Source organism: Bufo gargarizans, chromosome 4 (assembly GCF_014858855.1).
Source record: "Bufo gargarizans isolate SCDJY-AF-19 chromosome 4, ASM1485885v1, whole genome shotgun sequence".
Taxonomy (NCBI): domain Eukaryota; kingdom Metazoa; phylum Chordata; class Amphibia; order Anura; family Bufonidae; genus Bufo; species Bufo gargarizans.
The window spans coordinates 406,125,249-406,142,351 of NC_058083.1; the positions used below are offsets into that span (position 1 = coordinate 406,125,249).

At 53.6% G+C, this 17,103-nt stretch overlaps 1 protein-coding gene across 2 annotated transcripts in view; it reads right to left on the minus strand.

The window, feature by feature from the left end:
• Nucleotides 1-17,103, minus strand: part of SHPRH (SNF2 histone linker PHD RING helicase) — a 139,748-nt gene that overhangs the window by 96,233 nt on the left and 26,412 nt on the right. For both annotated transcript variants that reach the window (XM_044292552.1, XM_044292551.1), the window contains exon 6: nucleotides 6,958-7,108. In XM_044292552.1, coding sequence (XP_044148487.1) covers nucleotides 6,958-7,108 — 151 coding nt within the window. The remainder of the gene's footprint in view (nucleotides 1-6,957; nucleotides 7,109-17,103) is intronic.

Consider the following 17,103-nt stretch of genomic DNA (forward strand, 5'->3'; position numbering starts at 1 on the left):
GATTAGGGCAGAAGGAAGGAAGGATAATCTCCTCATTGATGTGAAACGGGGTGACAACCTTAGGGAGAAAAGAAGGAACGGGACGCAAAACGACCTTGTCCCGATGGAACACCAGAAAAGGCGACCGGCAGGAAAGCGCCGCCAGTTCGGAAACCCGACGGATAGAGGTGATAGCCACAAGGAAGGCAACCTTAAATGACACAAACGACAGAGAGATGTCTGCCAAGGGCTCAAAAGGAGAGGACTGAAGAGCATCAAGAACAAGATTCAGGTCCCACGGCTCCACCGGAGGACGAAAAGGAGGGGCTCGGCGCGCGACACCCTGCAGAAAAGTCTTAACCTGAGCCCGCGCGGCCACAGAACGTTGAAAAAGGACCGAAAGGGCAGAAATCTGCCCCCTGAGAGAAGCCAGGCGAAGCCCCTTATCAAAACCAGCCTGAAGAAAGGCCAGAATATTAGGGACCGAAAAAAGGAGAGGACGAGAACGTGCGGACTCGCACCAAGCAAAATACGCCCTCCAGGTCCGATAGTAAATACGGGCCGACTGGGGCTTCCGAGCGCGAAGCATCGTCTGAACGACAGAGTCCGAGAGACCACGGGCCTTCAGGATCGCGGTCTCAACAGCCACGCCGTCAAACGAAGCTGCGGTAAATTCGGGTGGAACAGAGGGCCCTGCGAAAGGAGATCGCGACGCAGGGGAAGACGCCATGGAACGTCGGCGAGCAGGAACACGAGATCTGCGTACCACGCCCTGCGGGGCCAATCTGGGGCCACCAGAATCGCCGGCACCCGGGCCGCCTTGAGACGCTTGAGCACTCGAGGCAGAAGAGGGATGGGCGGAAAGAGATACAGAAGGTCGAACTGGGACCAAGGCAGAACCAGGGCATCGACCGCAAGAGCTTGCGGATCCCTGGACCGCGCAACATAGCGCGGAAGTCTGTGATTCAGGCGAGACGCGAAGAGATCCACGTCCGGAACTCCCCACCGGAGACACAGTTGATGAAACACTTCCGGGTGGAGAGACCATTCGCCCGGGTCGACGAGCTGACGACTGAGAAAGTCTGCCGCCCAATTGTCGACCCCGGGAATGTGGACGGCGGAGAGAACGGGAACGTGTTCCTCCGCCCATCGCAGGATCTGAGAGGCCTCTCGCAGGGCCATCACGCTCCTGGTGCCCCCCTGATGATTCAGATAAGCCACGGCGGTGGAGTTGTCCGTTTGAATCCGGATCGGGAGGCCGCGCAGACGGGAAGTCCAGTGCGACAGTGCTAAGAAAATTGCCCTGAGTTCGAGAACGTTGATCTGCAGGGAGGATTCCTGAACAGACCACAGACCCTGAACCGTGAGGGACTCGAACACCGCTCCCCATCCCGAGAGGCTGGCATCGGTCGTGATCACGCGCCAACTGGGGGGGAGGAAGGACCGGCCCAGGGACACCGTCCGGGGAAGCAACCACCAGGAGAGATCCAGGCGAATCTGAGGAGGGAGACGAACGAGGCGCTCGAGACCCTCCGGGGACTTGTCCCACCTGGACAAGATGAACATCTGCAGGTCCCGAGAGTGGAATTGGGAATAAGGAATGGCTTCGAATGAGGCCACCATCCTCCCCAGGACGCGCATACATGTCCTGATGGTCAGAGAGGACGGCCTGCGGAGAAGATGTACCCCCGCCTGAAGAGAAGACACCTTCTCCGGGGGAAGGAACACCCGCCCGAGGCGAGTATCGAACAGCATTCCCAGAAAGAGCATCTTCTGGCGTGGGACAAGGGAGGACTTGGAGTGGTTGACAAGCCACCCGAACTGAGCAAGAGCCGAGAGGGTGATGCTCAGGCTGGACAGATTGTCCTCGGGAGACGGGGCCCGAATCAGAAGGTCGTCCAGGTAAGGCACCAGGGCGACCCCCCTGGCACGAAGAAGAGCCACTAGGGGAGCTAACACCTTGGTGAAAACCCTTGGTGCGGAGGCCAGACCGAAGGGAAGGGCTACAAATTGGAAATGAAGCGAACCCACCGCGAAGCGAAGGAACCTTTGATGGGAGAGGGCGATGGGAACGTGGAGATAGGCATCCTGAATGTCGACCGACGACAGGAACTCGCCCAACTCCAGGGAGGCGATCACGGACCGGAGGGACTCCATGCGGAAATGACGGACCCGGACAAACCGATTGAGCGCCTTCAGATCCAGGATAGGGCGGAGTGAGCCGTCCTTTTTGGGGACGGTGAACAGGTTCGAGTAGAAGCCCCGAAAACGTTCTGACTCTGGAACCGGAACGATGACCCCCAGAGCGCGCAGGGAATGAATGGCCTGAAAAAAACTGTCTGCCCGGGCGGGAGACATGGGGGGGGACGTCAAGAAGAAACGACTGGGCGGAAGGTCGGTGAATTCGATTCTGTACCCAGAAGAGACCACCTCGAGAACCCAAGCGTCTTCAACGTTTGCCCGCCAAACATCCCGAAAGACAAGCAGGCGCCCTCCCACCATGACGGGGATCGAGTCATGCTGAAGGAGGCTTAGTGGACTGGGGACGAGCGGGCTTGGGCTTGGCGTGCCAAGAGGGCCTGGACTTGAAGGAAGGCCTGGAAGGCTTCTTGTCAGATCGGGCAGGAGGGGCCCGAGAGGACCGAAAGGACTGCGTCCGGGAGGACGACCCGGGGAAACGACGGCGGCGAGGCTGATTCTGAGGAAGAAGAGAACTCTTACCTCCAGTGGCCTCGGAGATGAGCTCCTCTAAGCGTTTCCCAAAAAGCTTTCCACCGAGAAAGGGAAGAGAGATAAGAGCCTTCTTAGAGGCGGCGTCCGCCGCCCAGGAACGAAGCCAGATGGTGCGGCGGATAGCCACAGAGTTGGCGGCCGCACGCCCAGAGCGGCGAGCCGATTCCATAGAGGCGTCACAAAGAAACTTGGAGGCCTGATAGATCTGGGAGGCAAGCACTGCCAAGTCCCCCTGGTCAGAGTCAGCAGGTAAGGCACGGAGAAGCTGCTTTGCCCAAACAGCGCATGCCTTGGCGACCCAAGAGGCGGCAAACGCAGGGCGGATGGCGGCGCCCGCCGCTATGAAAACAGACTTGGCCAAGGAGTCGACCCGTTTATCAGCGGGATCCGACAAGGAAGCCGCATCAGCCAGGGGAAGTGTAGTAGCCTTCGCCAGACGAGCGACCTGAGGATCCACCAGGGGGGGAATCGTCCAGAGATTGACCGAATCCTCAGAGAAAGGATAAGGGACATCAGAAGCCTTGGTGAGATGAAGGCGCCGGTCAGGGTGACGCCACTCCTTGGCAAGGAGAGCGTCCAGATCCTCGTGATTGGGAAAAAACCACCGTGGACCGCTTAGAGCGGCGGAAGGACACCGCCTCCAGGGAGGAGGACGAGGGGACGTCCTGTACGTGGAGTGCGTCCCGAACGGCCCTGATGAGATCCTGCACGGCTGCCGACATCGCCGAACACCGCTCAGATTCAGAATCTGAAGCGGAGGAGTCCCCAGGAGCGGCGGAAGCGGCTGAAGAAGAAATCTCACCGGACTCAGACCTAGCCGGGGAGCGATCCGGGGAAACTGAGGAGGAGTGGGACCCAGCCGAGACCGTACGTGGTCGTTTGCGGGACCGAGAGCCGGAGCGAGGATGGGAACCATCGCCAGGCGCATCACCAGCGGTAGAGGCCCTGCCAGAAGCGGCCGCAATCTGGGCAGGGAGACTGTCCAGAGACTGTGCCAGGGATTGGGAGAGGCTAGCAAGGCTACCTATGGCCTGGGACAGGGTAGCAGCCCATTCCGGGAGAACCGACAAGGTAGAGGCCGCAGGAGCGGACTGGGCGGGCCCGGGGGAGAGGCACTGCACACAGAGGGACGTAGGCTGGCCGCATGGGAACTTCCTATTACACACAGAGCAGGCGTAATGAGTGGAAATGGCGGCAGGGGGAGTGGGGGCCTGACCAGAGGAAGACATGATGGCGGTGGTGGAACCTGAAAAGAAGAAGTCAGCCAGAGGCTGCCTACCACGACCAATGGTGCTGTGTCCCAGAAAAAACGAGCGCTGGAGATCCGGAGCGCAGGAGGATATGGCGACGCACGCGACCGCTCAGCCCAGGCACAGAGAAACCGTTCGGCAGAAGAACCGCCCCCCTAGCAGCCCGCGCTGGCGCTGGATTGGGCCGAAGGAAGAGAGACCTCGGGAGGAACGCCCACAAGGGGAGGGGCAAGAGAGGAAGCCCGGGAAGCGCAGGAGGCGGAGACGACGCCCGCCCACGTGACCGCGGCCTAGGCCGAGCAAAAGCCGCGGCCTCTAGTATGCGCTCCCCATCCTCAGGGCGCAGTCGGACGCAGAGGAAAGCGCCGCCGCCGGCAACCCCCGCCCGCCAGCGCAGGAATAAAACAGACAGCGCCGAGGACAGGCAGAGGAGAGGACACAGCCACCGAGGTAGGAAAGGGCGAAGGCCGAAAATGGCCGTCTTAAAGGAGCCGATCTCCATTAAAAAAGGCTCCAGAAGGGAGACCCCCCTGAGAAGGAGAGTGAAGGAGAGGTGCCCCCCCAAAGGCCCAGCTATACTAGGGGAAGATGGGTTGGGGCTGAAGCTCATACTCACCCTCCGATTAGTTCAGGCGCAGCATGACCACCCCCTCGGCGGACTCAACACGGAACCGTGGGTCCGCCGGAATCCACTGCAGAAGCAGGTCACGTTGGGGACTGGGTGGCTGCAAGGTACCGAGTACGCGCCCGCAGGGGGGCAACTAAGGTGGAACACGATGGAGCCGCCCCTGCAACCTGTAGAGGAAAAAATTAAAAGAAATAAAAATAAAATAAAAAATTAGCAGAAAAAGGACCTGCTAGCAGGTCATGTCTGCCTCCTACGGACACTAGAACTAGACTGAGTTGTTCTGGCTCTAGCAGAGGGGTATAGCCCACCTGGGTGGAGCCAACACTTTTTTGTTTCTAGTGTCAGCCTCCTAGTGGCAGCTGGGCATATACCCATGGTGCTGTGTCCCCCAATGCCACGCACGAGAAAGAGTCATAATTACTGCTCCCTGTAGCTCCTGTGCACTGGCTCCCATGTGTCTATATTCCAGGCCGCTGGTATGGGCATGATCATCTGCTCTGATGTAGCCAATGACTGGATTCGGTGGTGACATGTACACAAGATAAACATCACCACTGAAGCCAGTTATTGGCTGCCTCAGAGCAGATGATCATGCCTGTGAATTAAACAAGCCATAGACCATAAGATGGACACCCCCCAGGAGCCAGCATGCAGAATAACAGCTGCGGGTAGCAGGCAACTATACATCTTTCAATAGCAGAGTCAAGCTGTGGGCTCCTGTCAAAAGTCACATATTCCCCTTTAATGGTGTCTTCCTGCTCTGTCTAGTAGTTCTGAGATGACTGCAGGCGTGCCCATTACTGAACTTCCTCCTCTGGACTTTGGAGGTGGGACTCACTACTGAGCATGCGCAGCACAGTTTCAGGCACTGTAACTAAGGGCCTTGGAGGAGCATGAAGATATCTAGTATAAGGATCAAGAGAGAACAAATTCTCTATCACCACTAGAAGACCCTACTTATCACTGTGCTGGATAAATAAGGGTCTTAGATTGATAGAACATAACATATATTTATGATTAACATTTCTAAACTTTTCAAAACTTCTATGAAAGATACATTAATTAGACAGATAATATTATTTTAAGCTGGAGCTGGTACCATTCTACTAACTCTGACTCGACTCCATAGCCCTGCTTGTAATAGGAGACAAAATAGGACCAAATGAGTGAGCATGTCTGGAGCTCCGATACCTTTAAAAGGGTATTCCGGTGGTTACAAGTTATCCCCTATCCACAGGTTAGGGGATAACAGACCGGTGGGGGTCCTACCGCTGGGACCAGTACCGATCATGAGAAACAGGGGCCCGTACCCCCTGAAGTAAACATACCCCCTGAAGTGAACAGAGCCGCCGCTCCATATATTTCTATGGGAATTCTGGAAAGTGTAGCGCTGTACTCCGCTATTTGCAGGAACTCCCATAGAAATGAATGGAGCTTCTGCTCATGTGCGACTGGTCTCCCTGTTCATTTTAGGGGGGCTGCAGGGGTTACAGTACCTCTGTTCTCATGATCGGTGGGGGTCCCAGTGGTAGGATCCCCACTGATCTAGTAGTTTTCCCCTAGCCTGTGGATGAAACAACCAGAATACCCCCTTTAAAGGTTTCAGTGCTCCAGTTTTTTTCTAGTAGCCCCATTCTTCTACTAAGAACCCTTAGTCCCAAAGTAAATAATGGAGAATGACGATCTCCTTGCACCCTCACAGAGATGACACCACCTCCACACTGTCATATTATTCCCTGTGAAGGTTTAGCTATACCATAGCAAAGACAAAGACCGATAAAACAATTTTCCTTCAGTCAACTTTGCCCATTGCACCTTCACCTAAGGGTTTTTCCGTTTTTTGAATGGACACAAAACCGCTGCAAGCGGTAAAAAAACAGATCCAGCACTGACAATGATTTTAATGCCAGTACCGTTAAGTTGAGTTTCTATTTAATACAACCGGATCTGGATGAAACTGATGCATCTGGATGTATGAAATGAAACAGAAGCGTTTTATTCAGGTTTTGAGATGCTCTGCCGGATCTCAAAACCTGAATAAAAAATAAAAAAGCACTCATGTGTAAGTAGCCTAATTCAAACAGTATGGAGAATACACCCTAAAAGATGGCTGGCAATAAAAAAAATTAACATTTCTGCATAAATAATACACACAAAAAAATCTGAGAAAGTTTCATATATTTTTTTTTTCAATAACCTAATTGTTACAAGAAAAAGCATGATGAACACTGACACTGCAGCCTCTCACAAGTCCCACAGCCTCAAATAATGACGTCCTTCCTTGCTGCAAACCACAATTTATCATTAATCCCAAGATACCAAGTGCTTGTGGTTTCTGTCATCTGTGAGACCCAGAATGCTTATTACCTCAGGTAACGTCAAAGCCGACTTGCTGACATCTTTCCTAGGATGACAAAGGATCAAGCTCAGAACTTCCACTGTCTTCCCAAGACCCATTTCATCTGCGAGAATACCTCCAGGCCACTCGCGGGCAGCAGCGGGATGTTCGCGTATTATACTGGGGAACAGAAGAGCACAAAAAAGACTAATGGCTTTAAAAACGAATGGCATAAAAATCCATTTTCTTTTCTAATAAATGATTACTACGTTTTTATGCAGCAGGATGTGTTGGGGGGAATTAGAATACAATGCTGGTTTATTCTGCATCACATTAAAGGAAACAGAGAAGAAAGAGATGCATAGAACATACAGCAACACTGATTCTGATGGATTTTATCAGGTCCTATAATTTTCTAACTAAAGCCAATAATGTCCTATAAATTCCACTGAAAGGAGTGGGGATGTTATTATATACATTTCTCTATATTTTTATGTAAAAAACAAAAAAAAGGACAAACAGAGAAAAATAAACCTAGTGAATCACTAAAAGAAAAAACAAATACAATGTACCTAATACAAGGGCCTGTGCATGACACAAGGATAACAAATAAAATAAAATAATGCATCATAAAATCCTTTTGAATGTCATGTCAGAGTTTTTATACAGCTGCAAACTTCTTCAAAAGTTGAATAATGTGTAAAGAGGATCTGCAACCTCTCCAGATATGTCCATTTTAGCAACTACTTGCATTCCTCATGTAATAACAATTCTGGAGCATCTATTCTTATGTTGTGCCATTCTTTTATTATTCCTTGTAGAAGTTATGAACAAATCGCGCTGAAGGTCCAGATGGGTGTTACCAACTGGGGTGTGTCCCTGCACAGTCCGACAGTGGCAGCATTAATTGGATAGTGTCAGACTGTGTAGGGACACACCCACAAAGGGTAAAAAGGAGATTTTTGTATAACTTACCAGTTAAATCTCTTTCTCGCTCTTCCTTGGGGGACACAGACCCTGGGTATAGCTCAGCTCCCTAGGAGGCGTGACACTAAGTAAAACTGTTAAGCCCCTCCTCCATCAGCTATACCCTCAGCCTGGAGATAGAGGCTACCAGTTGCGTGTCCAAGTAGTGAAAGGAAACAACCAACAATGCAAACAACAGCCAACAACCCAACGGGGCGCCAGCCAAAACCCTAGAACCAAACACAGAAGGGTGGGTGCTGTGTCCCCCAAGGAAGAGCGAGAAAGAGATTTAACTGGTAAGTTATACAAAAATCTCCTTTTCTCGCCCATTTTCCTTGGGGGACACAGACCCTGGGACGTTCAAGAGCAGTCCAAGAAGGGAGGGACCATAACCCAAGGCGGACCACCGGAGCATCAGGAAACCGCAGCCTGCAAGACCAGGCGGCCCAAAGCAGCATCCGCCGACGCGTGCGTATGCACCCTATAGAACCTGGTGAAAGTGTGCAAAGAGGACCAAGTGGCCGCTTTGCACAACTGCTCAGCCGAGGCTCGATGCCTCTGCGCCCAGGAAGCCCCGACTGCTCTGGTGGAATGAGCAGTGACGCCGAAAGGCGGAGCCCTACCCTTGGCTCGATAAGCCTCAGACACCGCCAGTTTAATGAACCGGGCAATGGCCACCTTGGAGACCGCCAAACCCTTGCGCGAACCCTCCGGGACCACAAACAGGGAATCCGTGCGCCGGAAGGATCCGGTGACCTCCAAGTAAATCCTCAATGCCCTGACCACATCCAGACGGTGCAGTTCCCGTTCTCTGGAGTGGGAAGGAGAGGGACAGAGCGACGGAAGGACGATGTCCTCATTGATGTGAAAGGCGGAGACCACCTTTGGCAGGAAAGCCGGGACTGGTCGGAGCACAACCTTATCCTGGTGGAAGATCAGGAAAGGTTCGGAACAAGAAAGAGCCGCCAACTCAGACACCCGCCGGAGAGACGTGATGGCCACAAGAAAGATGACCTTGCAGGACAGAAGGCGAAGGGAGACCTCCCGCAAGGGCTCGAAGGGGGCAGATTGAAGCGCCGAGAGCACCACATTCAGGTCCCAGGAAGGAACCGGAGGGCGATACGGTGGAACAGAGTGAGCCACCCCTTGCAAAAAGGTCTTAATCGGCCCCAGAGGGGCCAGGGGACGCTGGAGAAGAATAGACAGCGCCGAAATCTGTCCCTTCAGAGAACTGAGGCCCAGCCCCAGGTCCAGGCCCGACTGGAGGAAGGACAGGATCGTGGGAAGAGAAAACCGGAGAGGTGGGACGCTCCGGGACTCACAGAACCCCAGATAGGACCTCCAAACCCGATAGTAGATCCTCGAAGATACGGGTTTACGAGCACGGATCATGGTGCGGACAACGTCCGCGGAGAAACCCCGTCGCGTTAAGACGGCGGTCTCAACAGCCACGCCGTCAAACGTAGCGAGCCTAAATGCTCGTGGAAGATCGGACCTTGAGAGAGAAGGTCCTCCCTGGAGGGCAGTGGCCACGGAACGTCTGCCAACAGCAACATTAGGTCGGCGTACCAGGACCGACGGGGCCAATCCGGGGCGATCAGAATCGCAGGAACGCCCTCTGCCGCGATCCTCCGAAGAACCCGTGGCAGGAGGGGAAGAGGAGGAAAGATGTACAGAAGGGAGAATTGGCACCACGGAAGGACAAGCGCGTCGGCGCCGTAAGCCTCCGGGTCCCATGCCCTGGATACGTATAGGGGAACCTTGCGGTTGAATTTGGAGGCCATGAGGTCCACGTCGGGGCGACCCCAGCGAAGACAAAGGGCCTCGAACACCTCTGGGTGCAGGGACCATTCTCCCGGATCGATGGTGGACCGGCTGAGGAAATCTGCCGCCCAGTTGTCTACCCCCGGGATGTAAATCGCAGACAAGGCTGGCACGTGCGTCTCCGCCCAGAGGAGAATGAGGGACACCTCTTGCATCGCCGCAGCGCTGCGGGTGCCTCCCTGATGGTTTATGTACGCCACCGCCGTGGCATTGTCCGATTGGATCCGAACAGGGCGGCCCCTCAGTAGATGGGTCCAGTGTCTGAGGGACAAAAGAACTGCCCTCAGCTCCAGAATGTTGATCGGAAGTCTGGACTCCGATAGAGACCAAACGCCCTGGACGGATCGGGGAGGGAAAACCCCCCCCACCCCCGTAAGCTGGCGTCGGTGGTAATCACCAGCCAGTTCAGTGGAAGGAAGGACCTCCCCCTCAGAGGGAGATGCAACCACCAGTTGAGGGAAGCCCGAGCCAGGGGAGGCAGAAGGAAGGTCCTGTCCAGACTCCTCGGTGATTTGTCCCAGGCCGACAGAATCGCCCTCTGAAAGGTGCGGGAATGGAATTGTGCGAACGGCACTGCCTCGAAACAGGCAACCATCTTCCCCAGCAACCGCATGCCGGATCTGAGGGAAGGCCGGTGATGACGGAGAAGGCTGCGAACCGACCCGCGAAGGGCCAGACGCTTGTCCGACGGAAGACGGACCTCTGCCAGTTCCGTATCCAGGAGCATCCCCAGGAAGATCAGCCGTCTGGAGGGGGTAAGGGAAGACTTTGGGTGGTTGATAATCCAACCAAACCGCGTCAGGGTCTCCAGAGTGAGATCCACACTGCCGGATGCCTGTGAAAGGGAGGGTGCCTTGACCAAGATGTCGTCCAAGTACGGAAGAAGAAAAACACTTCTTGAACGTAGAAGGGCCAAGACAGGGGCCAGGACCTTGGTGAACACCCGAGGAGCCGTTGCTAGACCAAAGGGAAGGGCAACGAACTGGAAGTGATCGTCCCCCACCGCGAAGCGTAGGAAGCGGTGATGACATGGAGCAACCGGAACGTGGAGGTATGCATCCTGAACGTCGATGGAGGCCATGAAATCCCCCTTTTCCAGGGAGGCCACTGCGGACCGGAGAGACTCCATCCGGAATCTCTGCAGGCGGAGGAAGCGGTTCAGGCGCTTCAGGTCCAAGATCGGTCGCACCGAGCCTTCCTTTTTGGGGATCACGAAGAGGTTCGAGTAGAACCCCCTGAACCTTTCCGTCGGAGGCACCGGGGCGATGACACCCTTGTCCATGAGTGAGCGAACGGCCGCGAAGAAAGAGGCCGCTCGTACGGGGTCCCGCGGAGGACGGGACCGGAAGAAACGGTCTGGCGGAATGGCCGCAAATTCGATCTTGTACCCGCAAGATACAATCTCGAGCGCCCATGCATCTGAGATGTGGTTCCGCCAAACGTTCCTGAAAAGGAGAAGGCGGCCCCCCACCCGGGTGGGGGCGCACCTTCAGGCAGAGGGCTGCTGGCCTGTGGTAGCCCGTGCAGGCTGGGTCTTGCGCCAGGTAGGTTGCGCCCGAAAAAACGGCTTCTTGCGTCTATCCTGGGTTGGGCCAGAGGAAGAAGAACCGGCCCCGGGTCTAGATCCGGAGGGCTTACGAAAGGACCGAAAACGGGACCAACCCGCGCGACCCCGTGGGGCGCCCTTTGGCCTGGACTGGGGAAGGAGAGTACTTTTCCCACCCGTGGCCTCTGATATAAGCTCGTCCAGGCGGGTCCCGAACAAGCGGGAACCCGTGAACGGTAGACCGGCCAAGGAGCGTTTGGAAGCGGCGTCCGCCGCCCAAACCTTCAGCCAGAGTTCCCTCCTGACAGAAACCGCCAGGGCAGAGGAACGGGCAATGAGGGCCCCCGCATCCAGGGAGGCCTCACAAATAAATTTTCCAGCCTGGATAATTAGCTGGGCTAAGGAACGGAGGTCCTGAACAGGAACGTCCGACCCCAACTCCTGCTCCAGCTGCAAACCCCATTCAGAGACCGCTTTGCCAACCCAGGCGGAGGCAAAAACCGGTCTAAGGGCTGAACCAGAGGCAGAAAATATTGCCTTGGAAAGGGATTCCGTCCGACGGTCCTCAGCGGACTGGAGGGAAGATCCGTCCTGTACAGGAATAGCAGTGCTTTTGGACAGGCGAGCCACAGGAGGATCCACCTTGGGCGGAGATGTCCAGGTGGTCACAGACTCCGCCGGAAAGGGATAACAAATGTCCAGCTTTTTTGGTGTAACAAAGCGGACGTTTGGCCGAGTCCAAGCCTTGGATACCACAGAAGAAAAATCTGCATGTATGGGAAAGACCTTGGAGGCCTGTCTGGGTCGGAGAAAGGACACGCCGGCCTGTTCAGAGCTGGGGGGGTCATCGTGTATCTGAAAGGTATCGCGGATACTAGTGATAAGATGCCCCACCGCGGATGACAATTTTGACGGAAGCTCTGAGTCCATGTCCACATCCGAATCCGCCAGTTCTCCCTCAGAAGGCGTATCCCTTTGAGAGGATAGGCTTGACTGAGCTCGCACGCATGGCGGAGAGAGCGAAACATCAGGAGAAGATGTGCGCTCAACCCTTGAACGTTTCTGAGTACGCCGGGCCCTGGAAGATTCACTGGGAGGCAGGGAATCAGTGGGGGCGGCAGAAACGGCATTCCCAGCAGGTGCGACAGGGATTTCGGCAGTCTGCGGGAGAGGCGGTCTATCCACGAGACGGCCCACCACGTGTGTAAGGCTCTCCACCGCCAGAGACAGAGACCTAGCCCAGTCAGGGGGTTCAGAAACAACAGGGGGCACAGCAGAAAGCGGGCCCTGCACCGGGGCCTGACATGCAAGGCAATGCGGCTCAGATTGCCCACTTGGAAAAAGTACCTTGCAGGCGGTACAGGCGTGGTACCAGGGTTTGGGGGCACCCGTGGGATCAGACATGCTGACAAGTGGTCGTACCTTGATACAGGGACAAGGGATTGCAGCGGCTATGACCAGTGGGGTTAGGAGAGGGTTAACAGCCCTACCAGTGCCTCAGAAGAACGTCAGGTCAGATCCCTAGGAGCGAAGGTCCAGATCAGCAGCCGCGAGGCAGCCAGAAAACCAGCGTGCGTCCCCAGCGATGCACCGGTGTCTCCCACGTGTCTCCACTTCAGTCCGGAGTGAGGAAGCGCGGCAAGCTTGAGCAGAGACGCGGGAACAAGCTCCGCCCCCTCCACGCTTGAATGTTTCATAACGAAACTCCGCCCCCATGACGCGCGCGCGAAAAAAACACCCGCACCCCGTGCTGCCCGAGATTCCCAGGCATATGTTGTCAAAGAAGGGCCTGCAGGCCCCAAAAGCGCGGCGGTATAACCGGACGTCGGAAGGTAAGGTGGTCACCTGACCCCCGTCCCGCCGAACCGAACCGCCGATGCCGGGCCTAAGCCCCGCCCCCTCGATCACGGTACGGAGCGGGCGGCGGCGGAGGTAGTAAGAAGCAGGGGCTATCTTTTAAGCGTAAGATCGGGAGGTACATGAAAAGCAGGCAGATGGGGAGATCCCACAGAGCGCTCTGAGAAGCGCAGGAAACGGCCGACCACGGGTGCCCCCCCCCGAACCCAGTGCAACAGGGACAGGGAATGGGCTGGAAAAGCCATCTTACCTGTCTTCACCCTCATTTCCTTCCAGCAGGGTCGCCCCTTCAGCCCCTGGCACCGCAGTGGCAGGAAGCTGGAAGAGGGGCTTGGCGTGCGGGCGACCCCCTAGCTGGCGGGATGTAGGGGAGCCGGTGCTGCCCAGATCCTCCTATTGCTTCAGTGGGGGAGGCAGCAGCGCAAATACGTTGGCACTGGTGCAGCTCAACCCCGGGAGAACAGAGAGGTCCAATGCGTCTCTGGTATCCCTAGGAAAAAACAAAAATAAAATAACAAAATTAGAGAAAAAACTAAAACAAGGAGAAAACAGCCCTGCAGTAGCAGGGGGTGTCTTGCCTCCTTGGACACTAAGCTAAAACTGGTAGCCTCTATCTCCAGGCTGAGGGTATAGCTGATGGAGGAGGGGCTTAACAGTTTTACTTAGTGTCACGCCTCCTAGGGAGCTGAGCTATACCCAGGGTCTGTGTCCCCCAAGGAAAATGGGCGAGAAAACCCATTTTTACCCTTACTGCAAACTGTTGGAAATTCATTCATAACTTCTAGCAGGAACAGTAAAGGAACGACACAACACAGAGTCATAGAGATAGATGCCACAGAATTGTTATTACAAGGGGGATACAAGTAGGTACTAAAACGGACTTGAAAGGAGAAGTTAAAGATCGTCTTTAAAGCAGATCAGTATCAGGACAAATCTGCCTTACTATTAGCCAAACAGCACTAAAGATATCATGCTGTGTAGCTAAGAATAAACAGGACATACAGTTAACTTTAGTGTATTCAGGAGGGGAGTGCCCCACCCTAGCAGTGACTGATGGGTGCTGTACATGCAAATATACCCTAGCCCATAGCGAGGGGAGGAGGAGGCAGCGCTGACCTCATGAATACACCATACTCAAACTCAAGTTGCCAATACACCTTGGCTAAACAAGCGCTCGACCGATAGCCATCTTTCCCGACACCAGTGGTGGTGGCTTAGCTCCGAGGAGAACAAAAGCATCATTGGGGGATTGTCAGGAGCTCCCCATGCCCGTCAGACTGTCAACTGGTCCAGCCAAAAAACTGCAGGGTCTGATGAAGGCATTAGTACAATGCGTAAAAGGACCTTAAAGGAGTTGTCCACTTTTTACTATTGATGACCTATCCTCAGGATAGGTCATTAATATCAGATCGGCGGCGGTCAGACTCCCTATGTAGTATTCACTTGCACAGACGGAGCAGTCCCATAGAAGTGAATGGGGACGCCATACTTGTAGTGACACCTGCACACCACTGCAATTGCTGCAGCGAGCAGGTAAACAGAGCAGAGAAGGCAGTGCGTATGACTGCTGATCAGCTGATCGGCAGGGGTGCCGGGAGTCGGACCCCTGCCGATCTGATATTGATTTACTATCCTTAGCATAGAACATCAATAGTTAAATGCGGACAACCCCTTTAAGACTCTGGTGTATTCCTTGATCATTTCTATTAGCCAAATGCTACAATATTTTTGTGGCCCTCCTGGCTAATAGGAGAGCAGACCTTATAACATAGCCTGCTGCCGGATCCGCTCTGAATAATACATTGTGTTACATACGTTGCACTGATATTGAATTCAGCTGATATTATAGTTCAAATCTACCCACTAAGCTGCTATTGAAAATAGTCCACATTGTCGGCAAACACCAATTTCTTTCTAACAAGACTGCTGCTATAATATAGTTAAAGGAGTTTTCCAAGCTGAAGATATGGCACACGGCCCCTAGAGTTGTGCTTCCGGCTGCATTCAAAGTGCTAGTTCCAGCGCCAGAGGTTGCAGGGAACAACTGATTGCTGGGGATACGGAGTATCAGACCTTCACCAATTGGATATTAAAGAGGTTATCCAACCCCTAAAATGCCTCCCCTACTGCCCAGGACCCTCACACGGATTGTACTTACCTTGCTCCTCGGCTCCCGCGTTGCTTCTGATGCCCGCACAGCTGCCGCTGCATCTTCCCGTCGGGTCACGCTAGGGAGGTTTACGTTTTGGATAACCCTTTACTGACCTATCATGAGGATAGGGCATCAATATCAGGAGCCTGGAAAACCCCTTTAAGGCCCCTTTCACACGGGCGAGTTTTCCGTGCGGGTGCGATGCGTGCGGTGAACGCATTGCACCCGCACTGAATCCTGACCCATTCATTTCTATGGGGCTGTGCACACGAGCGGTGATTTTCACGCATCACTTATGCGTTGCGTGAAAATCGCAGCATGCTCCTCTTTGTGCGTTTTTCACGTAACGCAGGCCCTATAGAAATGAATGGGGTTGCGTGAAAATCGCATGCATCCGCAAGCAAGTGCGGATGCGTGCGATTTTCACGCATGGGTTCTAGGTGACAGTCTATTCACTGTATTATTTTCCCTTATAACATGGTTATAAGGGAAAATAATAGCATTCTGAATACAGAATGCTTAGTATAATAGTGCTGGAAGGGTTAAAAATAATAAAAAAGTTAACTCACCTTCTCCTCTTGTTCGCGTAGAGGCCGGTCTGTTCTTTAGCTGTGGCCGAAGGACCTTTGATGACGTCAGATCACATGCTCCATCACCATGGTGATGGACCATGTGATTGGAGCATGTGATCTGACATCACCTCAGGTCATTCAGTCCACAGCTAAAGAACAGACCGGCATCTACGCGAACAAGAGGAGAAGGTGAATTAACTTTTTTATTATTTTTAACCCTTCCAGCACTATTATACTAAGCATTCTGTATTCAGAATGCTATTATTTTCCCTTATAACCATGTTATAAGGGAAAATAATACAATCTTCAGAACATCAATCCCAGACCCGAACTTCTGTGAAGAAGTTCGGGTCTGGGTACCAAACATGCGTGATTTTTCTCACGCGAGTGCAAAACGCATGACAATGTTTTGCACTCGCGCGGAAAAATCGCGCATTTTCCCGCAACGCACCCGCCTCTTATCCGGGCAAAAAACATGACGCCCGTGTGAAAGAGGCCTAAATCTTTCCACCTTATACGTGTACAGTACCTGGTGTTAAGATAATAAATCAACAGGGCAAATAAGATTTTAAAGCGGCTGTCTCACTTCAGCAAATGGCATTTATCATATAGAGAAAGGTAATACCACGCAGTTAGTAATGTATTGTGATTGTCCATATTGCATCCTTTGTTGGCTTCATTCATTTTTCCTTCACAATATAAACTGCTCCTATCCAGGGGTTATGAGTACCCTGCAATCCAGCAGCAGTGGCCGTTCTTGCACACTATAGGAAAAGGAGCTGGCCTATATGCACTCCGACGGTCCCAGTCACCAAAGAGGCCGGCGCGTTTTCCTATAATAAGCAAGTACAAGCAAAGCTGCTGGATTGCAGGGTGGTTGTAACCTCTGGACAGGAGTAGCATATAATGTGATGGAAAAATGAATCAAGTCAGCAAAGGAGGCAGTATGGACAATCACAATACATTAGTAAGTGCCTTGTATTAAAGGGGTTTGTACACTGATGACCTATCTTCTGCATAGATCATCAGTATGCGATCGATGGTGGTCCAACACTTGGGACCCCTGATGATCACCTGCTTGAGAAGGCACCAATGCTTACAGTAGAGCCGCGGCCTTCTCTCAGCTTACCAAACACAGTGCAGTACATTGTATAGCTCATTCACTTCAATGAGGCTGACTGATAAATGGGATGTCACATGGTCTAGAAAAGCTGGGGAAGGCCGCGGCGCTACTGCGAGCGCTGATGCCTTCTCAAAC